The sequence below is a fragment of the Telopea speciosissima genome, chromosome 5, assembly GCF_018873765.1.
Source record: "Telopea speciosissima isolate NSW1024214 ecotype Mountain lineage chromosome 5, Tspe_v1, whole genome shotgun sequence".
In the NCBI taxonomy this organism is placed as follows: Eukaryota; Viridiplantae; Streptophyta; class Magnoliopsida; order Proteales; family Proteaceae; genus Telopea; species Telopea speciosissima.
Window position 1 is genome coordinate 2,009,071 of NC_057920.1, and position 27,817 is coordinate 2,036,887.

At 39.2% G+C, this 27,817-nt stretch overlaps 1 protein-coding gene across 1 annotated transcript; it reads right to left on the bottom strand.

The window, feature by feature from the left end:
- Positions 1-314: 314 nt before the first annotated feature.
- On the bottom strand, positions 315-27,426 carry LOC122660896 (NADH dehydrogenase [ubiquinone] iron-sulfur protein 4, mitochondrial-like). The gene is made up of 5 exons (XM_043856146.1): positions 27,161-27,426; positions 25,572-25,660; positions 17,618-17,747; positions 1,602-1,631; positions 315-418 (listed from the first exon to the last, which is right to left on the bottom strand). The coding sequence occupies exons 1-5, from the start codon at positions 27,317-27,319 to the stop codon at positions 359-361; spliced, it is 468 nt and encodes a 155-aa protein (XP_043712081.1). The 5' UTR covers positions 27,320-27,426; the 3' UTR covers positions 315-358.
- Positions 27,427-27,817: the final 391 nt, after the last annotated feature.

A 27,817-nucleotide genomic window follows, 5' to 3' on the forward strand; every position in this document is an offset into this window, starting at 1 on the left:
AGGACTATCTCCTCACTTGGAGATTCCATACCAGAGAGGCTTCTGCTTAAGACTTTGGAAAAAGAGTCCCCCTGACCCCTCCCATATGGTATTTTGTACATAATAAATATTGTATGCAACCTTGTTACAGGCGAACAGACATCATTAGCAACTGACAACTCAGATCTTTTATTGGATTCAGCAATTGAGAGATCATAGGTTTCCTCCAAATACATCCATTACTGTAAACTGAGAAAAAATAAAAAAAAAGAGGGAAGTATCGAACAACTGAAGAGATAAAAGGGAAACAAGCCTTTGTTTACTCTTCTCCTCCTCCAGACGCACCAATAACGGAGAGGATTCCGAAAGAAAAAAAAAATCAATCTTCCTCGGTTTTGGGTGGGCCCTTCCATTTGAAGTTGTCAGCATAAGATTTGATCTGCAAAGTAGAATAAACACTCAATTTTTTTTTTTTTTTCTTTTTTTTTTGTATGAAAAAACCAAAAAGTTACGCGTTAACCAGTAATCCCCGAGATTCAAGTAGCCACCGTTAGAAGGGAGATCCTTTGCATGCCTTTTTTGAGTTTTGGTAAACGAGATCGTTTGCATGCCATGAACATGGACACGAACGAACAGGAACAGGCACAGACAGGGAGATTTTTTCCATTATATATCATTGGTCACAATTTCAGTTATGCATCAAGATCACCAATCATTGTTTACGAATCAAAGACTTACATGGATGTGCCTGAAGCGAAAGTACCTCAAAAAGCGAATCCAGACACTGACAAAACCACTAAAACCCACAGGATTCCACCAAATATGAAATAGCATTCTTAGCATAGTTTTAAGGAGTCATTTTCCAAAAATGAAATATATTAAGCCTGGCCTTAAGGACTTCTATCTATACCAGGATCAGACAGGACAATCCGAACCATTACATTTGGTTTATCGGCCCATCTGTTGTCAATATCTGGGGGTTTGGCTTAATGGATCAACCGATTTGAAATTATTCAGTTCACTTGATCTGGGCTCATTATCACTCAGGAATGATCCGAGCACAGACACGGAGATTTTTTCCATTATATATCATTGGTCACAATTGCAGTTATGCATCAAGATCACCAATCATTGTTTACGAATCAAAGACTTACATGGATGTGCCTGAAGCGAAAGTACCTCAAAAAGCGAATCCAGAAACTGACAAAACCACTAAAACCCACAGGATTCCACCAAATATGAAATAGCATTCTTAGCATAGTTTTAAGGAGTATCATTTTCTAAAAATGAAATATATTAAGCCTGGTCTTAAGGACTTCTATCTATACCAGGATCAGACAGGACAATCCGAACCATTAAATTTGGTTTATCGGCCCATCTGTTGTCAATATCTAGGGGTTTGGCTTAATGGATCAACCGATTTGAAATTATTCAGTTCACTTGATCTGGGCTCATTATCACTCAGGAATGATCCGAGAACTGAAACCGAATCTAAATGAAAATTATGAGAACAGAAAACTATGATGTGGGTGTTATCTTTCAGAATCTTCTAGTCTCATTCTATGTTAAACGTATTTTGTATTAAATTGCTAGAGCAAATCATTAAGTTTGGAATGTCGAACCTTCAAAACTGGAGTCTGGCGCTTCTTAACCTGCATAAATCAAGGAAGTTATCTCAACAATATTACCATATATAAAATGGGGAATTAAATGATTGAATATAACTACAAGAAAATAGTCAAGTGGCTCTTTCACTATAATCAATAGGAGGCATGTGCTCCTTTTGTATTGCCTAGGCACTTTCTTGCACCTTCGTGCATCACTGTGTTTGGGCTGTTACATTCAAGCAAAACAAAGCACAAGTTTTTTTCATTTCACCATCTTTGCCTCAGGGCTTGCCCTGCTGGAGCAGACTGACCTTGCTTGATATTTAGCATATTGACCCGACTACATCTTCTAGGTTTTTTCATCTTGTACAGTAGTTATGTCCTATAAGTTACTCTGTTATCTTCCACATTACGTAAAATAGGCTGGTTGCCAAATCCTCATATTTTTATATTGTATAATGTTACTTTATACTATATTAATTGACAAACAATCTCAAACTATTTTCCTGAATTATATAATTCACATTACTTCTTACTGTCTTGATATGTATTCTATATTTCACTAAAAATGGCATTTCACTTCAATCAGGCATGTTATCTATCATCTTTCACCTCAGGTGCTAGAAGGCCTTGGCACCTTGTATGCACCTGATCAAGCCTTTAATTCTATAGGTTTCTAAACAAGATGCAAATGCAGAACAAGATGCTTTACCACTTCATTCCCCCTTGTCTTATGAAAAAATCCCTTAGACTAGTCCAAATTCTTTAAAGATCCACGTTTTCAATTCAAAGCTCAGTCAAGTATTCAAGTCTCAAAACTTTAGCCAAGATATCTGATGTGAGATTCCCTTTTGTTTGAAAAGAATTTGCCCTGTATCAGCAGGCCTCTCCATAAATAAATCAGTCAAGTGGGTTGCTATCAACATCAAGGGACAAACTCTGTGAGGTTTCCCTCGCCTCAACTCCGAGTGATGTGCTGAGAGACTCTGAGAGAGAGAGAGACATCCACATTTCTTACGATGATGACCCAAGGATGGAAGATGTGGAAACAAAACATATGGATAAAAATGGATGAGCCAATGTAGTCGTAAATGTGGAAGTGGATGTTTCAAGTAGCTGAACACGTTTTAATAGTTGGTTGAACTTCTCGTCACAAGAGACAAAGGATGAGGAACCACCTCCAGACGAAGAACTCTGATTGGTGTCATGAGATGACACCACTTCAGCATTCTTATCAAGCACAAATGTATTAGCAAACTGTTGTTGTGCTCATTGGCGCTTACCGTGCTTGACCCAACACTTCTCAACTGTATGATTATTACGGCCACAATGAGTACACTGTTGGACAAACTGATCAAGATTGCTGTCTACCACGAACACCCATACTACGTCCCCAACCTCCCCCTCAATCCCAACCCATAGTTATCAAGGTGATGCCAAGGTGTCTAGGCTCCTTGGTCGCCTACGCGGGCGCCTTGCCACCTTGTTGGTGTCGCCCTGATTTTAGACCCTCTCCAACACCATGGTCGGCTTGCCGCCTTGATAACTATGCCCCACCCTCTTTTAAGAAAACTAGAGCCACAACCACGGCCATAATTACCAACCAAAAAAAAAACAGGGTTTTACTTAGAAGAGAGGGTAGATTCAAATTTAGACAAGGAGGGGAATATGTTTGCTACCGTTTCACCTAAAAGCTCGAACTGTTAGGGAAGGACAACGTCAATACATACATCAATACTTCCCTGCACATGCAGACCAAGATCCCAAGGTCCTTGCACGTGGAACTCATGCGGCACTGAGGGAGAAGAAATGTCAGGAAAACTCTTCCGATGCACTTCCTAGGAGCCGAACACTTGACCTACTTATTCGGATACCATGTTTGCTACCATTTCACCTAAAAGCTCGAACTGTTAGGGAAGGGCAACGTCAATGTATACATCAACAGAATACAATCTGTTGAATTTTGCAGTAGGCCTCTTTCATAGAGGGAATCTTCTCACTAGTTAGTATTTGACTATTGCCAGGCTAAAGGTAAAAGTCTAATCCAAACAAGAATTTTACAACCAGGAACTCAACACGTTGAGATTTAAGAACTTCAATAATTGCAGAGAGAGGTCAATACAATTAAATTCCTCCCATGTGCCCTTTAAAGCACTATAATAATTGTCATCAGATTTTCCTTCTCTACAGGTTGGTACAATTAAGTTCCTCCCACATGACCTTTAAAGCACTATAAAAATCGCCAACAGATTTCCATTCTGATTAAAGGAGAACTTTTCATACAAATCATAAACTCTGGAGATATTCTTATCATGAGAATAGCTTTCTTTGAGATCATCATACAAACCCTTGGTTGTGGCATGAAACATAACACTGGCAGCCACAAAAGGCTCCATATTATTCCACAACCAACAAAGTAATGTTGCATTTTCCATCATCCATTTGGTATATTCAGTAGATGTTGTAGCTAGTGGAGAGTCAGTTAGATAGACCATCTTCCGTTTAGCTGTGATACAAACTTTACTGTCTGAGCCCAGAGAATATAATTTGAAGCCCCATTCAGTTTTATAGATGTAATTGAACATTCACGATATCCGTGGGAGGCTTAGAATCAACCATAATATTGTCAAATAGCAGAATTCTTTCACAAGGAATAAACCAGATGTACGAGGCCCAAAACAGCAGCCAAAAAAACCTAAACCAGAAAATCTCAGAGAAGGCTGAAAACCCTTATTGTAGAAACCCTAAAACCGCAGGTGGTTATGGTTGTCGGTTTGATCTAAAATTCTGACCACAAATAGTATAGTATAGGGAGAAAAAGGCCTCCAAAGATCACAACGATCAACCAACAAGAGACAGGGCTCTTGGAAGAAGGATTTTGCTCGACAATTAAGGGTTTTGGCAAGAACAAAAAGAATTCCGATCATCCACATCAAACAAACATGATCAGTCCAAAAAAAAGTAATCACAATGACATTTGTGACTTAGCAAAGGAGGGGGGTAAACAGCATAAAGGGGCGTACCCAGTGCTCGAGGCTCCCACCATTGCGGAGTCTAGGGAGGGTTATAATGCATGGAGCCTTACCCCTGCTTTCGCAGAGGGATAAACAGTCATCAACAAAAACCCATAGATAAGTAAAAACCCTATGCACATAGGCCAAAACAGCAAATCCTAACCGAGATAAGGGTGTCTTCAGATAAAAAGTATTCCTCCTCCAATAACTTCGATAACAATAATGTTGGAGACCTAGTTGTGTTCAAGAAACTAGGGTCCTAACAGACCAAAAAACAGCATAGGTCGTTGTACACTATAAAATAGGGGAAAACCCTAACCAAACTCAGAACAGGAATCAAGAAGGAATCTCAGATACTGAAATCAAAGCTCTGATACCATGTAACAATAATAGAACCTGAATCAGCACTTGGTCGTAAGAAAGAAAGAACAAAAGAGAAGACGAGAGAGGATGAGAGAAGAATGCCCACGGTTTGAGTGAGGAGCAGAACGCTCAAACCGTGGGTGGGGGGAAGTTTATATATAATATGAAAAAACAGAAATTACAAATAGGTCCTGGGTCCACAACTTGAGACTACACCTGAACTGTACTTTACACTTAAGGTCAGAAAACTAAAAGACCATTATAATAATACCCCTCCAGAATCGACACCAACTTAACACCTAATACTAAACAAACAAACAAATAAACATTTGTTGCAGCAGAGGACTGACCTTTTATTTATAGACTAGACTGACCCCTAAAAACCTCTTCAGACCATGACTCAAAACTAAAATCAGAATGGTAAAAGGAATTTCTAGACACAATTTAGAATTACTAATAACACTAGGATACTAACTTAGACTGCTAAATTTAACTGAAACTAGTAAATTAAATCCTAATACTAAACTCCTAAAGCAACTAGGAAAATATAACGACAATTAACTGATTACTAAACTTGTATGAACCCTAAACTACCCATTAATGGGCTCATATTTGAGGCCTGTTACAAGCTTAACCCAATAAACAAGTAGTCCAAGGCCCATAAAACCCATTCATAGCCCAAAATAAGGCTTGCCCAGCCCAATCAGGTAGCATTATAATCCATACACGAAACAAATATTTTGGATTAATCCATTGGATTAATAATCAATGTTGGTCAACTGGAGCGTTTTGGAGCATTGTTGTCATTGTTAGCAACTGTACATATCATATTGGTGATGGGGCAGTATATATTGATGACTTGGCAGAGCTGGAATGGTCAGAATGTGATGTGGCAGTGATGTATGGTCATATGGCAGTTGGACAGTGTTTTGGACATAGTTCGAGAACTCGCGAGATCTCGATGAGATCTCGCCAAGTTTCTCGGTATTTCGAAAATCCAAGACGAGATGGGGGTCGAGTCACAAAAGTACAATACCTCGGAGAGATCTCGGTTTGACATAGGAAAATGCCCATCTAGGTCCTTTATATGAGTGCCAGATCTCTAGATCTTGTTGGAAATTCTTGGTATACAGACACCTATCTATGCCAGGAGCCAAGACAAACACTTATTTATGCCTAATATCATTTACGTTTACTTAAGATATTATTCATAAATAAGCAAATACCCCCCTATTTAAATCCAATAAAAATAGTTAAAAAATCAAATTCCAAAAGGAAAAAAAGTCAACCCCCCAGTTCAAGAACAAAAACTGAATTTTTGACGGTAGGTGCGATTTTCAACTTTCTAATGTTGGGGTTTTTCTCAAATCTAAAAATTCCATAAATCTTATTATGATAAAACATTGCTAAAAACCAAAAGTGCGGTAAAATATTCATTTGTTTTGATATCCAAAAATATATTTTCATTCAGAGCGATTTTTACCGCATTCGCGCACACCGATTTAAGTTTGATCGGTACATAATTCTTTCAATATAAATCAGATTTAAGCAATCTTGAACTTGTTGGAAAGCTTTCGATACCATCTTTGTCACACCTCGAAACCACCCCCTGAGAGGATTTGACGGCTGACTCGAATACCCGACGTATTCGAAGACCACCAAGATCCAGATGCAGTAAATACACGTCACGAGCACAACACAATTTCAAGATAACACGTGTTACATTGATCAGAGTGCAGGGAAAGTAAAGTGTTATAGGTGTTATACATATTATTTACATTGAAAGTTCCAACAGCTCGATGTTCCCAAATTCACGACCATCGAGCCAACACACCACTATTCTAAAATATAAACAGTGGAAATTCATCCACCAAAAAAGATAGTATTTAAACAAAAGAAAATAAAAAGGTAACGCCACATCATCAGTTCCTGTTCTCCAAGTAATCCTTTCGGCCACAAACGCATTTACCTGCAGGATCATCTAAAAAGAGAAAATTCCACAGGGGTGAACTCCACTGAGCCCAACAAGTAAAGGATGGACCACACACACACACAAGCATGCATGGGTTCAATTTTAATATTAATCCACCTAACAAACAAATGCCTAAGTCGGGTCGGTGCTACGACAACAACTCGGGAAACGTCCTCGGTTTCCTCTCAACCACCCCGAGACGTAACCTCAACTGTTGTAAGGAGCCCACAGTGGTCGTTGGTATTATATACCTTCCCATGGGTAGACCCCGATAATCATAACCGGGACCCCATCCCGACGTCCTTCACACTCCTCAGTGACAGGGAGCTATGATCAACCAACACCTGAACCTGTGCTGGTAAGGGTTGTAGCATCAAGGAATGACATCCCTAGCCATGCATTTAAAGGGCATAGTATGAGGTGTACAATGCTCCCGCATCCCATAAACAATGAATTCAATAAATATCATATTGCATATTATTCCAAATCGCATTGTTCACATTCATAAGTCAACCAATGAATTCAATAAATATCATAAATAAGACAGAATTTAAATATGCAAATGATTCTTAGCAAGTACATCTAAGAATGAAATAAACACTCTTAAAAGAAATCAAAGCCTACCCCCACTTACCTTGTTATGATCGAGATAGTGATGTTGGGTTTTGCTCGGTGTCAATGGTCGGCACTACTTGACGAGCGAACGATAGCGTCCTACGAATGTTTAACCACATCCGGTGTTAGACAGCGTCAAAATTCAAAAACCCGTGAGGAGTCCTAGGGTTACCCCGTGGTAAAGTTGGACAGGGTCTAAGGCGTTCACAGGTGAAACGGCATCTCAAGTTAATTAGGCAGTCAACCGGGACATCAACCTGAGATGGCAGTGCTCTAAAAATTGAAATAATTATTCTCTGGTTGATGAACCAGTCAACTGGGACACCAACCTAAGATGGTAGTGCTTTAAAAACTGAATTTGCATTCTCTGGTTGATGACCCAGTCGACTAGGACATCGACCAGAGATGCACAGCAGCCCAAAAAAATGCAGAAAACAAAATTTCTAATGGGGGTTTTGGGTTGAATCCACATTCAATTGATCATGGATGTTGTTGCGTGATCATTAATATGAACGGGACCATGTTATGGTCGATTTGTATGGAAAAGTCAGGGTTTTGAAGGTGGGTACAGCCATGACGGCAATTTCATGGATCAGTTCTTGGATAAAACAGTTCTGTGGCTGAATATGTATTGATTATTTTAATTCAGTCCCTAGAGCTGTGAACAGGTTAGTGCTATGGTTAGCACGGAGTTAGGGTTTATACATACATTGGTTTAAACTTCTAATTCCATAAATCAAAAATCAATTTCATAAACTACAAGAATTGGAAGGACATGGTTTATTCCAAATCATCATAGGTTTAATATGATCCACTATGGTTTAATTAGAGAAAGATGAGGAAGTGAGGATTTTACCTTTGGCTAGCAATTCTAATCCTGCACCCTTTCTTTTCCTTCTTTTCTCTACTTCTCTATTCTCTTTGTTTTCGAAATGGTTCGAATAAAGTAGAATAGTGAATTAGATTGGTTTTAATTAATCTCTCTCTTTTTTTTTATTAGACAAAACATGAGGCGGTTAGATTAGGAGGAGGAACGTGTTAGATAAGTTCAAGTTTTTCTTTTTATCAATTCTAACATGTGTCGTTTAGAGTTTAAATAGATTTTTTTATTATTAATTTCTCTTCTTCTTATCCATCATTTAGTCGGTTTAATGGAACGTAGTGTTCCTCTTTAATTGTTTAGATTAAGTTTAGATGGTGGTAGCGGATAAGTTTAAGTATTTTCGTTATTTAAACTAACCTAAATCAGTTTATAAATTGATAGGTGTCAAATTTGTTTTTGATAGGTGTTTTTTTTTTAATCTAGTGCTCACATAATCCAAGATTTTAAATTCTAATTCCAATTTGTCTTTTTTGTAAGGTTTGGTTTGTTTATACAAAAAGCCGACCACTGCGCGGGTAATTGGATTTTGTGGGCCCCATGGGTCCTAGAATGTTGGGGAAGACATCCCAAGCCATTAATCGGAATGCGGCGACGAGATCCCCGACCCAAAACACTAGGTCCTGCACCTCTAGAGCAAAATCCGTGATGGTACGATTCTCTGGTTGATGCAGCAATCAACTAGTACATCAACCTGAGAATTTAATTTTTGTTTTCTCCGTGTCGGAACAACCAAAAGTCAATGCGTTCCGCAAGCAAACCCACACGGACATATTTATAATACCAGAAACACCTAATACGAGGTTAGGGTCCCTTACCACAAGTTGTACATCCGTGTAGGGATCCCGCAACCGCACAGGGGAGGTATCTGTCGTTTTGCCGACAAACGGCAGGTTACCACCGGGATTCCTTTTTTATCTTTTACCCGTCCGAACATCAAATCAATACTCCATAACGTACACGGTGCTATGACCTCGGGTTCCGGATCTACATTCGGATTCGGGTTCGGGTCAAATTTTTTTCCAAGCCGTAACATTCTCCCTTTCTTACAAAAATTTCGTCCTCGAAATTTGGCGTGCCTGGGGGTGTAAGGGAAAACGAACTCGATCGTATATATCAAGAAAAACACTATCTCTGCATATTTCGCCAAATAATCTATACTTCAATGGCTGTGGTTTGTGTGGCATAATTTTTTTTTTTTTTTTTTTTTTTTTTGTTGCATCACCCCGATTACATGACTTCTCCTATGAAGACATTCACTTCAGGTTCTTCAATTCCCAACTCAACTTTAGAATGAATAGGGTATTGATGGGGATCACTACTGTTCACTCCCAATGACGGAGGGGACATTCGGTGACCCATTACTTCACTCATACCTATCGTTGAGCAGGGTTTCGTAAAAAATTCTTCGGTTTCGGTTCTTTTCCGTTCTTGGCTATCAGGGTTCAATTGTTTTGCAATTAGGTCCGTAAGTATCTATAACTTGCGAGCGGAAACAAGTTATAGATACTTACGGACCTAATTGCAAAACAATTGAACCCTGATAGCCAAGAATAGCCGAGAACAGAAAAGAACTGAAATCGAAGAACTTTTTACGAAACCCTGTTCAACGATAGGTATGAGTGGAGTAATGGGTCACCGAATGTCCCCTCCGTCATTGGGAGTGAACAGTAGCAATCCCATCAATACCCTATCCATTCTAAAGTTGAGCTGGGAATTGAAGAACTTGAAGTGAACGTCTTCATAGGAGAAGTCATGTAATCGGGGTGATGCAACCAAAAAAAAAAAAAAAAATGATGCCACACAAACCAAAGCCATTGAAGTATAGATTATTTGGCGAAATATGCAGAGATAGTGTTTTTCTTGATATATACGATCAAGTTCGTTTTCCCTTACACCCCCAGACACGCCAAATTTCGAGGACGCAATTTTTGTAAGGTGGGGAGAATGTTACGGCCTGGAAAAAAAATTTGACCCGAATCCAAATGTAGATCCGGAACCCGAGGTCATTGTACCGAGTACGTTATGGAGTATTGATTTGATGTTCGGACGGGTAAAAGATAAAGAAGGAATCTCGGTGGTAACCCGCCGCTGTCGGAAAAACGACAGATACCTCCCCTGTGCGGTTGCGGGATCCACACAGTCACACACGGATGTACAACTCGTGGTAAGGGACCCTAACCTCGTATTAGGTGTTTCTGGTATTATAAATGTCCATGTGGGTTCGCTTGCGGAACGCATTGATTTTTGGATGTTCCGACACGGAGAAAACAAAAACTAAATTCTCAGGTTGATGTACTAGTTGATTGCTGCATCAACCAGAGAATCGTACCATCGCGGATTTTGCTCTAGAGGCGCGGGACCCAGTGTTTTGGGTCCGGGATCTCGTCACCGCATCCCGATTAACGGCTTGGGATGTTTTCCCCAACATTCTAGGACCCATGGGGCCCACAAAATCCAATTACCTGCGCAGGGGTCGGCTTTTTGTATAAACAAACCAAACCTTACAAAAAAAGACAAATTGGAATTAGAATTTAAAATTTTGGATTACGTTAGCACTAGATTAAAAAAAAACACCTATCAAAAACAAATTTGACACCTATCAATTTATAAACTGATTTAGGTTAGTTTAAATAAAGAAAATACTTAGATTTATCCACTACCACCATCTAAACTAATCTAAACAATTAAAGAGGAACACTACGTTCCATTAAACCGACTAAATGATGGATAAGAAGAAGAGAATTTAATAATAAAAAAATCTATTTAAACTCTAAACGACACATGTTAGGATTGATAAAAAGAAAAACTTGAACTTATCTAACACGTTCCTCCTTCTAATCTAACCGCCTCATGTTTTGTCTAATAAAAAATAAAAAATAAAAAAAATTAATTAAAACCAATCTAATTCACTACTCTATTTTATTCGAACCATTTGGAAAACAAAGAGAACAGAGAAGTAGAGAAAAGAACAAAAAGAAGGCGGCAAAGAAAAGGTGCCGGATTAGAATTGCTAGCCAAAGGTAAAATCCTCACTTCCTCATCTTTCTCTAATTAAACCATAGTGGATCCTACTAAACCCATGATGATTTGGAATAAACCATGTCCTTTCAATTCTTGTAGTTTATGAAATTGATTTTTGATTTATGGAATTAGAAGCTTAAACCCATGTATGTATAAACCCTAACTCCATGCTAACCATAGCACTAACCTGTTCACAGCTCTAGGGACTGAATTAAAATAATCAATACATATTCAGCCACATAGAAGTATAGAACTGTTTTATCCAAGAACTGATCCATGAAATTGCCGTCATGGCTGTACCCACCTTCAAAACCCTAGCTTTTCCATACAAATCGACCATAACATGGTCCCGTTCATAGTAATGATCACGCAACAACATCCATGATCAATTGAATGTGGATTCAGCCCAAAACCCCCATTAGAAATTCTGTTTTCTGCATTTTTTGGGTTGCTGTGCATCTCTGGTCGATGTCATAGTCGACTGAGTCATCAACCAAAAAATGCAAATTCAGTTTTTAAAACACTACCATCTCAGATTGGTGTCCCAGTTGACTGGTTCATCAACCAGAGAATAATTATTTCAATTTTTAGAGCACTGCCATCTCAGGTTGATGTCCCGGTTGACTGCCTCATCAACCTGAGATGCCGTTTCACCTGTGAACGCCCTAGACCCTGTCCAACTTTAGCACAGGGTAACTCTAGGACTCTACACAGGTTTTTGACGCTTTCTAACACCAGATGTGGTTAAACATTCGTAGGACTTTACCATTCGCTCGTCAAGTCGCGCCAACCACCGACACCGAACAAAACCCAACATCATTACCTCGATCATAACAAAGTAAGTGGGGTAGACTTTGATTTCTTTTAAGAGTGTTTATTTCATGCTTAGATGTATTTGCCAGGAATCATTTGCATATTTAAATTCCTGTCTTATTTATGATATTATTTGAATTCATTGTTTATAACTTATGAATGTGAATATTGCAATGTGGAATAATATGCAATATGAATTCTTGTGATAGATTAGATGCCGCAGTCGGCTTGGAAACGAAAGGTATGGTATGTCGTAGTATGGGATGCGGGAGCACTATACACTTCGTACTATGCCATTTAGACTGCATATGGCTAGGAATGTCATTCCTTAGTGCTACAACCCTTACCAGCAGGGGTTCAGATGTTGGTTGATCATAGCTCCCTGTCACTGAGGAGTGTGAAGGACGCCGGGATGGGGTCCCGGCTATGATTATCGGGGTCTACCCATGGGAAGGTATATAATACCAAAGACCACTGTGGGCTCCCTACAACAGTTGAGGTTACGTCTCGGGGCGGTTGAGAGGAAACCGAGAACGTTTCCCGAGTTGTTGTCGTAGCACTGACCCGACTTAGGCATATATTTGTTAGGTGGATTAATATTAAAATTGAACCCATGTATTTAGGATGCATGCTTGTGTGTGTGTGGTCTATCATTTACTTGCTGGGCTCAGTGGAGCTCACCCCTGTGGAATTCTCTTTTTAGATGATCCTGTAGGTAAATGCATTTGTGGCCGAAAGAATTACTTGGAGAACAGGAACTGATGATGTGGCGTTCTTTTGTGGATGTGTTCCACTGTTTATATTTTAGAATAGTTGTATGTTGGCTCGATGGTCGTGAACTTGGGAACATCGAGCTGTTGGAACTTTCAATGTAAATAATATGTATAACACTTATAGCACATTATTTTCCCTGCACTCTGATCAATGTAACACGTGTTATCTTGAAATTGTGTTGTGCTCGTGACGTGTATTTACTGCATCTGGATCCTGGTGGTCTACGAATACGTCGGGTATTCGGGTCAGCCGTCGAATCCTCCCAGGGGGTGGTTTCGGGGTGTAACAAAGATGGTATCGAAAGCTTTCCAACAAGTCCAAGATTGCTAAAATCTGATTTATATTGAAAGAGTTATGTACCGGTTAAACTTAATTCGGTGTGCACGAATGCTGTCAAAATCGCTCTGAAAGAAAATATATTTTTTGACATCAAAACAAATGAATATTTTACCGCACTTTTGATTTTTAGCAATGTTTTACCATAATAAGATTTACGAAATTTTTTTATTTGAGAAAAAACCCAGCATTAGAAAGTTGCACCTACCGCCGAAAATCCAGTTTTTGTTCTTGAACTGGGGGGTTGACTTTTTTTCCTTTTGGAATTTTATTTTTTAACTATTTTTATTGGATTCAAATAGGGGCGTATTTGCTTATTTATGAATAATATCTTCATTTACTTAAATGATATTAGGCATAAATAAGTCTGTTTGTCCTGTGTCTGTCCTGGTTTCTAGCATAAGTGTATGTCTGTCCTGCTTTCCCACTAACTGAAACTCCTATTTGGACTTGGTTTTTGCAAAATTTGATAGTGACATTATGTTTAAATGGCCTAAAATAGGCTGAACACCAACTTTCAGACCCAAAAGAGGTCTAAAACCCACCGAGATGGGCTTCCGAGTCGGAAAAAAAAATTACAAAAACTCGCCAAGATCTCGCCTCTCGACTTGGTTTTGGGCTGGGTCGAGATGGCTCCGAGACCCGAGTTTTCTAATCTTGGTTTTGGAGGCATCTGGCTATATTTGGTAGTATTTTATGGTGTTTGGGGACACTACATATGATGCACGGGAGTTGTGGTTCGTTGAGTTGTGGTTCTAACACAACTAGAAGTGTGTCATCCCAAGTCCAGATGAGGAAGTTACAGAGGTTTTTGTATCATCGCGCAGAAATGGAGTCAATTGAGAAAGGTTTGAATGAGTTTGGACAAATTTGGGGAGCATTTTGGAAGTTTTTCTTGACAATACGATGTGAAAACAGTGAGCAGAGGGTTCCCCAGATCTTATTCTCTCTCCTCGGCTCAAAAATCGAGGCAAGCATCATTTTACGTGTCAGATTCCATTTCGTGCACTCTGATAGGCCTAGAAGTTCGGGCTTTGGTGCTCTGACATACATTGAATCAAAGTTTCTATGGCTAAGATGGAGCCACATCAACGGATCCACAATTCACTGCTCAAATTAAGGCGCATTAACGCCCGGAATATGTCAGCATAAAAGATTCCACTGGCTTCATTTTGGTTGGTCAGGTGCATCAAACAGGATACACCGTGAATTACCGAATCAAGCTCTCGTGAGTTCGTTCTATGGTGTTCTGCTGTCACACCTCACGCCACAATGAGATACTCGATGATTGGCGGAAATCACTTACGCATGTCGGTGACAGGCAAGCGTCAATCGAACGATCCATGTAGTCCCACTTCGGTATATAACGGAGTATCATACTCGTGAGCCAAGACACCGTTCTATAAGAATGGCTTCCACCGAGCCTCGTGGCGTGTAGAACTCTCACGCCGCCGCCACCCTTGAAAGTTAAAATGTCACGAAAAAGCCCTAAAATGACCAAATTGCCCTTGTTTAGCAATGTAATGTTTGGAAGGCTATATTCTTTCTCGTTTTAGCTCCGATTTGGGCATCATTTGTTGCTATGCACTCACAATTGAGAGAGCTTCGTCCCTGTGTAGAGAAAAACGAAGAAATCATCACTGAAGCATTGTTTTCACAATAGAAGCTATATTGAAGGTTTTCTCGATCCACATGCAAGCCTTGCAAGGTGTTAACTGTAGTTCAAAGAGGCAATACATGGCGGGAATGCACAGGTAGAGGCATTCTATGATTCTAAACCCCTACTTTATGTTGAAAAGGGTTTTTGGTGATTGAAACGATTGCATTAAAGATCATAGCACACTTGGGTTGATTTCTACGCATCGGGGGAGATAGACATCAGTGGGATTACACTAGTAAAGGTAATTGCACCACAAATCCTTATTTTTATTATTCTAGGTTAAGGTTATTGTTGAAAAACCTAGTCCATGATTGTAATTTGGGGGGATTTGATTTTATGTTCTTATATTGTAAACCCAGCAAGTTGGGACTTGTCTAGGGTTTGAGGATTGTAGTCCATGCCTTTGCATCGTCAAAGGTTGAAGCAGGAGAGTGTTCATGAGTAGTTGTTGCGGCAAAATTACACCATCGAGGTTGTAACCCTTGCACTTATGTAGGCAAGTGCTGAAGTAGGAAATGGTGCTTTTGAGGTGTAGTTGCAGTTAAAAATCACTAGTGATTGAGTAGACGCTGGGTGTGGGCATTAACCGTGGAAGTAGTCACATTGTCAAATCACATATACCTTGTGTCATTGTGGCTTGTTTGTCTTTGTTTGGATATAGAAGTGCTATGGTGATGATAGGATGGGTGTGCACCTCCCAGGCTCCCAGCTAGCCTGACCAATGTGGTTGCGTGGCAGGACACACGAAAATGTAGATTGATAAAATTGGTGGCCCCAGCCAGTTGGTGTATGTGCCAAGCAAGCAATTCAGTGTGAAGGACAGCAGTATTTGTGATTGTGCATCCGTATGCGTGAGTGTCGGAAGTGAGACAACATTGTCAATGTGATTAGCAAGTGTTGTGAGTGCCATGCTGTGAGAGTTGCTAAATAAAGTGCCATCGGTGACGGGAATACCAAGGAAGTGTTCGTAGGTGTGTTGGAAAATTTGGAAAGAATTTTAATAACCCTGATTCACCCCCTCCTCTCAGTGTCAACCTGGGAGTATCAATCAACTATATATTTTGGTTAATGAATTGAGGTTTGGTAGAGCTTTTCCAACCATGGAACCTTCAAAGCTTCCTTGTTGAGTTTCTTCTCTAGCAACCTTACCATATTCACTCACTTTCTCCCATTCATCCTTCTTTTTCTATATTCTTCTCAACTCAATTTTCTGTTTCTGCAAATAAACTTGCAACCTGAAGTCCCATTTATCATTAATCTCCTCTAAAATTCCCATCCTATCCCCCTTTCTAATTTCCTAAATCCTAACACAAACACTAACCACATATAATCATATATCATTTCCATGACTTCACAACCTCCCTTTAGACCCAAACCAGTACAACAAGACCTTGCCTATTGAAAAATACCCCAAATGACTAGAGAAATTCAGCCTAACCAATCATGCAGGACTGATTTGGTTCAATTTGGGTTGGGTCTGGTTTGGGTCAAATCTTGTGTTCAACTCATGACCCATAGTTCAAATTTGTTACTTCGAGAATCAGAATCCGTGGGGCTTCATTGGAGGCTTCTTTACAACCTTGAGGTTTCATGTTTCATAAATTTTAGAAAATCTTATCAATACACAACTTGTGGGGCCCATTCAACGGTTTTATAACTTAGGGTTGTAGATTTCCTGAATTTTAGGAATCCACTCTACCCAAAAGGCTTGGGCTAGTTTTTAGGTATTTGTTTCATTATTTTATTATTAATAAAGTTGTCTAGGTGGACTAGAATACGAATTATAAATTCCAGATTTATTTCAATTTTATTTTTATTTCTTTGGTTTCCTTAATAGTTTAGCCATGTTTTTAGGAAGTTTGAGTCAATTAAGGATTTACCAACAACCCTTACAGTGGGAGATTCCTAGTTTGTCTTTTTTGTCTTTTACTTATCTCTTTTTTAGATAAGGTTAGTTTGATTCTTATAAATATATGTAAAGCTTAACAACCCCCTCTCCCCCCCCCCCCACCCCCAGCAAGCAATTTGATAAATGGAAGAAAATACATAGTTTTGAATTTGAATTGGTAGCCAAGAGAAGGCTTCCTATTTCTCTCTCCCATGATCTCCTCTCTCTTCTGCCTCTTCTTCTCCTTTTCTCCCAGCAATCTGAACCCCCACCAGCCGATCCCCTGTCTGATTTGCATCACCCAACCATCCACCACCACACTCAAAAATGAACCAAATCTTCTCAGCCTTCAATTAAACTTCCACCCAACCTAAATTTCTAATTTTTTTTCCTTTTCTAGACCTGTTTCTATCTTAAGTTTTCAAATTTCAACTAGAGCATATCGTTCCGACCTCTTTCACAGTTGTTTGACTGTTTCAAAACCAATTTTAGCCTATTCTAAGTTCTAACAGCCACTTAAGCACCATTCATAAGCATTGCATTTCAACCAATTTGTTCCCTTCATGACAGTTCTAAATCGTGTAAAGAAGATAAAAAGATAGCAAGTTTAAAATATTCAAAGATACAAAAATTATTAAAAACTTATTAACAAACTACTTCACTGGTGAATTTAAAGAGCTAGAGACACATACCTCATACTCCCAACCATGTCTCTCAGCAAATGCCTTTGCAGCTTCTTCACTGTCAAAACTGAATCCTGCATCACCCACATTGGCATATGGGTCCCCAGTGGAAGTCCAACCCATCAATGGATTTTCCCACCTACAAAAATGTAAGCACATTATAAGAAATAGGGTAAAGTTCTCCAAGGTGGTCCATGTCCTGATAAGCATCTCAGGATGACACAAGTATCTGCCACATAGCAGATTGAATGGGGCTCAATTTTTATGGACAGGTAGACCTGAAAGTCCCCAGCTGATGCGAAAGAATGGTTAGGACCCGTTTGAGAGGACTAAACAGAATATGGGACGTAATAGCAAATAAACTTAAAGAAGGAAGATCAAATATAACATTAGCATAGTCTAAGGAATAAAAATAGAACAAAATAAAGAAATAGGGGCTGTTGTGTAAATAAGGAGGAATCTATCCTTATTGGTAATCTCAAAAACTCTTAATCTTCAACCCTACAATATCACTCACTCAGTGGTAAACCAGAATTGTTTGGATTAGCTGTTCTCACTCATAAGACCCCGGATTGACCTGAGATTTCAGGAAGTGAATTGCACCCCATGATCGTCTTGAATGCAAGCATTAGAAATCAAATGTTTGTTTAAGTAACAATGAAATCTCTGAGAGTGTTCCTGGCAGTACCTCCAGATTCAGACTTGATTATGGGTTAATATCTCACAGAGAGGGAACTTATAAAGGATGATATTATGGAGTTTAAGTTACCCAAAATAGTATTGATGTACACAATTTTAGGTTGAAAAAACAAGAACCAGGAGAGATTGAGCTCTCTTTTACTGATCTCAGATTCACACCAAAACAGGGTAATATCAATAAAGAGGAAATAACAGAAAGAAGAGAAATTAAATCAGAAGAAAGGAAGAGGAATGAAGGTGAGGGTGTGGATAGGCTGTACCTGAAACAAGAGAGATCAGAGGAGGAGAGAGAGGGACGCGCAGCTCTAGACAGCCATCAGTTTCAACAAAAAATAAAATAAACTTTTTATTTCAGATCTGTATTTTGTTGGGTATAACCATGTATTAAAGTTTTGCAACAAGAAATAAACCTACTCAAACTCAAACACTAAGGTAGAGTTGGAATCAGACTTCACAACCCAACCTCCTATGATTTCTATCGTTAGATAAACAAGATAAAATAAAATTACACAATCAACCAAAAAAATAACTTAGATATCCCTATGTTTAATTGCATCAGCTCTCCCATTCTTAAAAGAACTAGATTTCATCGAATTTGATACCCTTGTAATTATCTTGAAGTTGGGATGGCATGTATCACTGGGGAAGACGGTCATACTGCAACTCCATAAAGTGGGGAGGGGAGAGTGACTCCATACTGGAGGAGGAGACTGTCACCGATGAGGCATGTCTGATAACGCATGTGGTGACATCAAATATGTACAGCCTCCTTGTTTTATCTTGATGGTGCCCCATGCACCATCATAGAGAATACATGTCTTTTATTGTTAAGGTTGCCCTAGAAGAATGTCACAGTACACCAATAGGGTGACTAAGTAAGACACATGGTATTGTAACAGCTCAAACTGTAAATGTACCTGAGTTATAGGTCCAAAACCTCAACATGAATCTTCTTGAAGAGCTGCTTCTGTGGAAGGTTGAGTGTTCAAACAAAATCAGCAGAGATGAAGTTTGCTTCTGTCCCGGTATCAACGACCATCTGAACATCCATAGAACCATCACCGGGCAAAAGAATCCCATTCCGTCTGAAGGGGGGGGGGCTTTCTCAACCAATCTATTTGAGAATGACGTAAGGCTAGAAGAGTGAGCTTCAACTTCATCATCATCACAACCATCATCCTCTAAAGGATAATTGTATAAATTATCTGCATCATCATCGTCATTCTTTTCTGCCGATTGTATCTTTGCTAGAATCACGGGACAAGGCTTATTAGGACATTTGTTGCCGAAATGACCCTTCTCGACACAATTACGGTACATGATGCTCTTCAACGAATCATTGTGATGCAAAGAAGCCACCTAAAGGGCCTAGTTTATAGGAAATAAACATTAGGTTGGGTTATGTAGGTGTTGGGCCTTTGATCCCATGGATTTTCTTATAATGGGCTACTTTAATGGGCCTAAATATGGTAGAAAAAGGAAAATGGAATTTACTTCATTAGTTTAGTTAGAGTCATGTTTTAAGTCAATTTTTCACATTATTTTTAGTTTCCTAGTTAGTTTATGTTGCCTTATTAGTTAAGGAATAGCTAAAGCAAGAGAAAAGATGAGTAGAGATGTCGACCATGTTAGATGTATTAAAAGTGAAGATGGTAAAGTATTAATAAGGGAAGAAGACATTACGAAACGACGGAATGAGTATTTCTGCAGTCCATATTTGTCATTTGTCAAGGCGTCTCTTAGGCATCCAGGCGCCTTTCTCTCGCTTTGGTTGTTGGTGTCACCTTGGTTGCCTAGGTGACACCTTGTTAGTGCCACCTTGGTTTTTTTCCCCTTGATTGCCTTGGTTCGCCTAGTCGCCTTGGCAACTATGTTGCAGTCTCCTAAATGAACACTCTTCGAGTAATAATGTCCCAAAGGGCTATATTACACATCGTGACACCACTTGTCATAGTTATATAAACAAAATTAGGGTTTCTGAAGTCAAAAAAGCTTTATGAAGGATGAAAGTAGGCAAGACACCAGGCCCAGACGGAGTCCCAATCAAAGTGTAGAAGAGCCTAGGAATATATGGTTTAATTTAGCTATCCAAATTGTTTAACAAGATTTCAAGTACAAAGAAAATGTCGGATGAATGGAGGAGAAGCATTGTGGTACCGATTTAGAAAAATAGAAGTGATTTTCAAAGCTGCAATAACTATAGAGGCATAAAGCTAATGAGCCATACGATTAAGCTATGGGGAGAGGGTTATACTTATTGATACCCACCTGAGAAAGGAAACTACTATTGCAGACAACCAATTTGGCTTTATGCCAAGTAGATCCATGATGGAAGCTATATTCTTACTTAGGAGACTCATGGAAACATAGTTATCAAGGCGACGCCATGGCGTCCAGTCTCCTTGGTCGCCTTGCCACCATAGCGGTGTCCCCTTGCTTTTTGCCCCTCTAAACCGCTATGATCACCTTCCCGCCTTGATAACTATGCATGGAAAAGTATAGAAAAGACAAGAAGGATCTTCAAATGGTCTTTATTGACATAGAAAAAGTCTATGATGGAGTCCCTAGAGAGCTAATTTGGCACATTCTAGAGAAGAGAAGGTTACCATATAAATACGTGGACATAATTAAAGATATGTATGATGGCGTGGTGACTAGCGTAAGATCTATGGGGGTTCAAGGTAGTGAGTTCCCAATTATGTGTGGTCTACATCAAGGATCAACCTTAAGCTCTTATCTATTTGCTCTTATCATGAATGATTTAACTAGAAACATAAAAGATGAGATTCCTTGGTGTATGCTTTTTGTTGATGATATTGCGTTGGTGGATGATACAGAAGCAGGGATTAACGCCAAGTTGGAGTTATGGAGATCTACCTTGGAATCAAAAGGTCTTAAGATAGGTAGAAAAAAGACAAAGAACATGGTGTGCTACTTTCGCTACACTATGATGGTTAATGAGGTGGTCAATATTGATGATACAGAATTACGTCAAAGTGATTATTTTAGATATTTAAGCTTTATCACAAAGAAAGAAGGCAATATAGAGGATGATGTTTCCTAAAGAATTCAAATTGAATGGATGAAGTGGAGTGGTGCAATTGATGTAATGTGTGATCGGCGTATTCCTTTAAAACTCAAAGGAAATTTTATAGGAATAACGTACGACCAGCTATAATGTATGGTGCGGAATGTTGGGCAGTTAAGAAGTGGCACGTAGATAAACAAAATATGGCGGAGATGAGGATGTGTGGCAAAGACTAGGCATGACCCTATTAGAGCTGAGTTGGGAGTAGCCCCTATACATGAGAAGCTACTAGAGAGTCGCTTAAGGTGGCATGGTCATGTTCAGCAGAGCTCTTGGGATGCTCCAGTATGGAGGAGTGATTTGATTCAGATCGAAAGATCTAAAAGAGTTAGGGGCACTGACCCTAGGAGAAGTAGTGAGGAAAGGCATGCATATTTTGGTTCTTGTCCAAAGTATGGTCACGAATAGAGCTGATTGGACGGCAACGATCCATGTAGCCAACCCCATTTAAGTGGGATATTCCTGAGTTTTTGTCATTGTTGTTGTGCTCTTTCCATTACTATTATGTTAAAAGTGTTTTCGTCTTTGCAAGGATCCATGTAGCTGACCCCATTTAGTTGGGATAAGGCTTTGTTGTTGTTGTACGCTTCAAAATTGTATTTTGCATATAATCCTAAACATTTCCATACGTCTCTAGACTATTTCGATACAGATCTTTAGCTTGTCTTGCATCTCTCCAATTCAATATGGTTCTTCTCTTAAAATCACCCTTCTTATACGATACCGGATATCAATACTTTAAACCTTGATCACACCATTAGATGGGTACGGAGTGCAAGTATGGCCACTAGAGTGTGACCAGTCGCTGTCATACATCATCATCCTCACCAACATGAGACTCGAAAGGTCGGTGACGCAGGCAGAAGGTTTAGATCTGTAATAGAATGATCAAATCTAGTTTATAGGGAGGTTAGGGATAGGATAAAGGGAGAAGACGAGGTTTCAAGATCAGGTTCCGATCTCGGATAAAGAGAGAAGAAGAGACAGAGGGATGAGAGCGAGTATCGTGAGAGAGAGGAGAAGAGATGAGATTGAGAGGGGGAGAGAAAGAAGAGAAGACGTTGAGGAGAGGGGATGGATAGAAGGTGATCAAACACACCTGCTGATTTTCAATGAAATCCAATATTCAATTCATTCTTCAAATCTTCCTTTCATTGTTGGATTACATGAGTATATAAAGAAAATACAAATAACTCTTGGACTCAAGCATTAATCACCTAGAAGCTAACTCCAATAAAGCATTAAATTACCTAGAAACTAATACCAAGTAAAATTAATTACTTAACACAAACTTTTGGACTCCTACATAGATAACTTAAAAGACCCAACTTGAAAACTGAAAAGTCTAATTAAAGCACCTAGAAAAAGAAATCAATTCATAACTAAGTCTAGGAAAATGAAAAGATACTTTAAGAAAATTAAACTCAGATTTGGTGACTCTTTGGAGTCGACTTCATGGGCCCCACCAGCAATAATATCATAGGGACTAACCCTAGCCAGCTTAACCCATGGCCGAGCTTAATTAAGGCTGGTTCTTGGCCCTGCTGTTTGGGTCTAGTTCTGATGTGGACCAAAACAGCACGAGGGATCTTCTTCAAGCTTGATACTGCATCAGTCGAGGTGTCTGTGAATGAACATGGCCCTCTCAAGATGTCATAAACTCATCCACATCAGTCCCATCTGACTAGCTATTTGGGGGTCGGGCCTAGCCCCCAACCTGATCCATGACAAGGTCACCTCGATCCTTCACCGGTTCACCCGCTCACATAGGGGATCCTCCTCCTCATCTGAGTCAATCTGGAAAATGTTGGCAAGTTCGATTGGATCTTTATTACTGTCAATGGTTTGGCGTATGCATTGCATCCTCAGTCTCATATTATAATGCACATAAACCAACTGCTTCAATCGTTTGTGACCGAATGGGTTCCATCTCTTGGAGTGGATGAGTGAGAATGTACTCCATTTGTGCTCACAACCAGAGGTAATAAGTTTGGGAGAGCACCTTAATTGCTATCTTTCTCAAGTTAGGTGCATCACACCCACAGAGCAACCATCATTCGCCCGTATTAGAATATTAAGATTATTCATGTTAGGTGATTGTACTTGCAATATATGTAAATGAATTGAATGGAGACAAAATTACAAATAATGTAGTGAACCTACCAAGATCTGTGGTTTCTCACCAGACTTTGCGGCTGCACAACCAAACGTCCTAAAAACATCCCAAAAGGTATTATCTATACTCATTTCAAATATGAGTAATGTTCGCATTAGTACAAAGTAATTACATTCATTATAAATATTGGACAAATTAATGACTACCAAATCTCACCTCATTATTGCATTTCGCTTGTCCAGTTGCATTAGGCTCCAACTTGACCACCACATTTTCAACTGCATCTATCAGTGATTCATCCATCCCAAGTCGACGCTTGTAGTGGTACTTGGGATTGAGATAGTATGCTAAGAATTATATGAAAATTTTGTCTATGCTTATGAATATGTATATGGAATGTAAATAAACTTAAGTACCTTGAACTAAACATATAAACTCACTAGCTCTATGAAGTGGATGCATCAAGTGCCTCTCCCATCGATCCTCAACAATCTTCAAATATACCCTCCCACCACAAGGTAAGGCAACTCTCACATGTTTCATCATCCTCATGGCAGCATACCAATGGGGCAATGTAGGCTTCTTCTCAAAGTCTACCATCCAAAAATACCTTTACCACTGACTCCAACACAATAATGACCTTCTTCAGCTCATGGCATAACTAATACTACAGAGAGTCGCCTGTCCTGCCCTACCCTATGGCAAACCTGAATCCCTCCAACTACACCACTCCTCTAAAGCGAACATGGACCTCAGACCAACCATCTTTACTTCAAAACTCTTCAATGCAATGTAGTTGGTAGCAAGTCGAATAATTTTATGCCTCACCAAATCGCCACTGAACCTCTCCCTCAATAATTGTAAAGCATACTCATGGTTGTAGACAAATGTGGTCACAGGTCTTACCTTCTCGACCACACCCCGCCATGGATCTCTTCCCCATGTCCTTTAGCATGAGGTCAATGCAATGAGCTGCACATGGTGTCCAAAAGAGGTGGAACTTGTTGTTGTGCCTTGTGCTTATTCATTAATCTCTCACTTACCTTCTTAAAGTGGCTTCTGCTGTCCGTCGCCACTTAGAGTCTTAGACAACGTGCTATGGCCTTATCTTCTGTATAACATCCTACAACAACTTGTAGATATATGTTACATCATTTTTCTCGTTGGATGCATCTACAAACTTTAGGAAGATAGTCTTAACATCACAATAGGCCATGAAGTTGATGATGGACTATCTGGTGGGTCCAGTCCAACCATCACACATCACAATCAACCCATAGTTTTCCCATGTCCCCTTCAATATGACAAAATCCTTGCATAAAGCTGATATAGATTTACATATTGCATCAAACTGTATTTTATACGTGTCATAAGCAAATCCATTCATTTCTTGACCATTTCCATGCATATGTTTGCATCTCTCAGATATGTTACATCTCTTAAAATTACCCCCTTTAATACCGATTCTTAAATCTTTGGTTTAACTGATATCGATATTTTAAAGATTGGATAAAACACTAAGAAATTAAATATTTTCTTCTATATTTCCTAAAGGAAGGGTTTTGCAACCAAGTGAAAGTGAACTAAACTTGAATCTTAAAACCCACCCCACATCTCCAACAAAAGAAGACAACTTTTCTAATTTGAAAAACAAAAAAAGGGCTTCAGGAATTCACGTGGCTATTGGCCTAATACCCCACAGCTGTCCCATGCCTTTTTTTCCTTATGTAATGGAATTCTTAACCAAACAGGAAGGGGCAAAACGCATTACAGAAGTGTACACATAACCTGCGAGAGAAGTGTACCCGTGAATGTGTTTAAGTTACCGAAACTTTGAATAAAAGTGTTAATTAGGAATAAAAATTCAAGGTGCCAACAAGTAAGAAACCTTAAATTTAAGCATATATACGTTTAAAAATAAATTCAAAAAAACCCTTGACATCCAACCCCCACTAAAGAGAAATTGAGTGCAATATAAAATGAGAATTCCTTAATAAGGTATTCACCCTCTACAAGCTCATTGAAAGTGGAGAGAACAAATTGTGGATATGAGAGCATACTTCTGTGTCGACAAAAAATTAATTTTCCACCTTCCAACTTTTCCAGAACCTTGTTGAGTTGCAGTTCGAGCAGGTGAATAAATTACAACCTGCCAAGCATTGAAAGAAGCAGTTAAAAGAAAAAAAGAAAGAGAATCTCAATGCAAAAAAACAAGCAGAGATTATGGAGTTGACCCATAAAAAATTATTAAAGAGCATTTTGCAGTAACAAAGGCACATGAGTAATTAGACCATGGTTTGTAGTGTGCATTTGGAGCATAACCAATGTGGTGTGATAGTTGCATTACATATATTCAATATCAGAACAAAGGAAAGGGAATGTGCAAGTGTAACTATTTAAGGTTTTGGTCTAAATCAATCCACATTATAACAAATTTCATCTATTAGATTTCAACCTAAACTCACGATGTTCGTACATTGCTAGTCTCAAGTCTAGGCAAAGTGACTTCGGTCTGGAAGCCAGCATAAAACCTTAGCCCATAACATGAATCAAGTAAACTCATCTGTTCAAGCTTATACAGTGCAGTGGCCAAACAGGACCATACAGCTGACACCTAAAGTTGGGACAAGGCTTTGTTCGGCTGAGCAGCTTTCGGCCGCAGTTTCTATCAAACTGGAAAAACAATGACATTTAGGACATAGAAGAAACAAAAGTACTGAAAATTATCGGTAACAAGAGAGAAGGGTCTTTTCAAACACAAAAGTAGTAGATGCGAGTAAAAAAAAAAATGTAACATGTATCAGAGTGCAGTAACGTTAAATTAGGCTACATAGACCTTCATTATTGACAAACTCAACCAAATTTATTTATGCACAGTAAAAGGTAGATATTGACATCCATCCACAACGCCAGATCAATTCTACTAAAAAGAAAACTGCCACCGATCGAGGCTTACACCATCTAATTATTTGACTAAAACACAAAATAGGAGCAGTCAGTCCATGACTCACAAGCTCCGAAGCTATTTCACAGATTCTATAAACAGATTGTGAATTTCTCATTCGGACCAGGAAAAATTTTTTGAGAAAATTTCTGTAATTTTGCAAGTTTCACGGAGAATCACTACCTCCAATTAACGATCTATAAACTACATGGAAAGTAATAGCCTTCTGGATTGTCTTTCTGGGCAAGTTGCGGAGGGGAGGAAATGCGCAATTTCTAAGAAATCAATAGCAGATTTTAATCGGACCAAAAAAATTTAAAAAAAAAAGGAGCATGGTATAATCTACAGAGAATTCCTTATTCTTCCAATTGAAGGTTCAGCTTATATATCTAAGCAAACGAAATTTGGAGTATTGATCCTTGGGACGACATAAAAACTGATACGTCTCGCATTAGATGATATTGAGAATTTAAGTTTCTGAAAACGAAAATCAAAACCCTAATAGCTCAACGCAACTGAAATTAATACATGAAAAATTAATCATCAATTTCCGCATAAATTCACGAATTGACGATTATCGTTTAAGCCACTATAGTAGAAGCGCTCATGAGAAAGTAACCCTTGTGAAAGTGACCATGATCAGAAAGTTTGTACAGAAATGTTACGATAAAAATAGAAAAAACATGAAAGAAAAAATTAGATTACCCTTCTCCGAAGGTGTTCTTCGGGAATTCCCGAAACCATTCCGATCTCTCCCGGTTTGGCCTCCACCAAGGCGCCTGCAGAGAACAATCTCGACGAACAAAGAAAGGAAGGGCGAAAAACACGACTAGAAGCGATGCCCCGTTGCAGAATGTTCGCCATACCTGAAGAAAAAGAGCAGAATCCCTCGCAAATTCTTCTCTTCCGATCTGAAATGTATTACTGACTACTGCGCGTTTCCAACTTGACCAGGGTGCGCCGTTAGCAGTTGTATACATATGACGGGAAAATAATTTTAGTTTTCCCAACATTTGAAACAATTACTTGAACACCCCCTGCAGTTTACCATTTTTTTCAAGCAGCCCTGTCCGTTAGTCACTCACTGTTACCATGGGTTAAATATTTTATAAATACCTAAACTACCCTTAAAGGGTGCTGAAGTGACAGATTTACCCCCCTTCTCCTCCTTCTTCTTCTTCATCCTCCTACTGCAACCAAAAAAAATACCAGCAGCCATGGCTGCTGTTTCAAAAACCATTAGGGCATCTTCGAAGATTAAGCCCGAAAGGTGGAGTCGGCACTTCCTCTTCTTCTTCTTCAACGCGAGGGCAGAGTTATGGATCTAACAACAACAAACGCAAATCTATTGACCAAAGATAA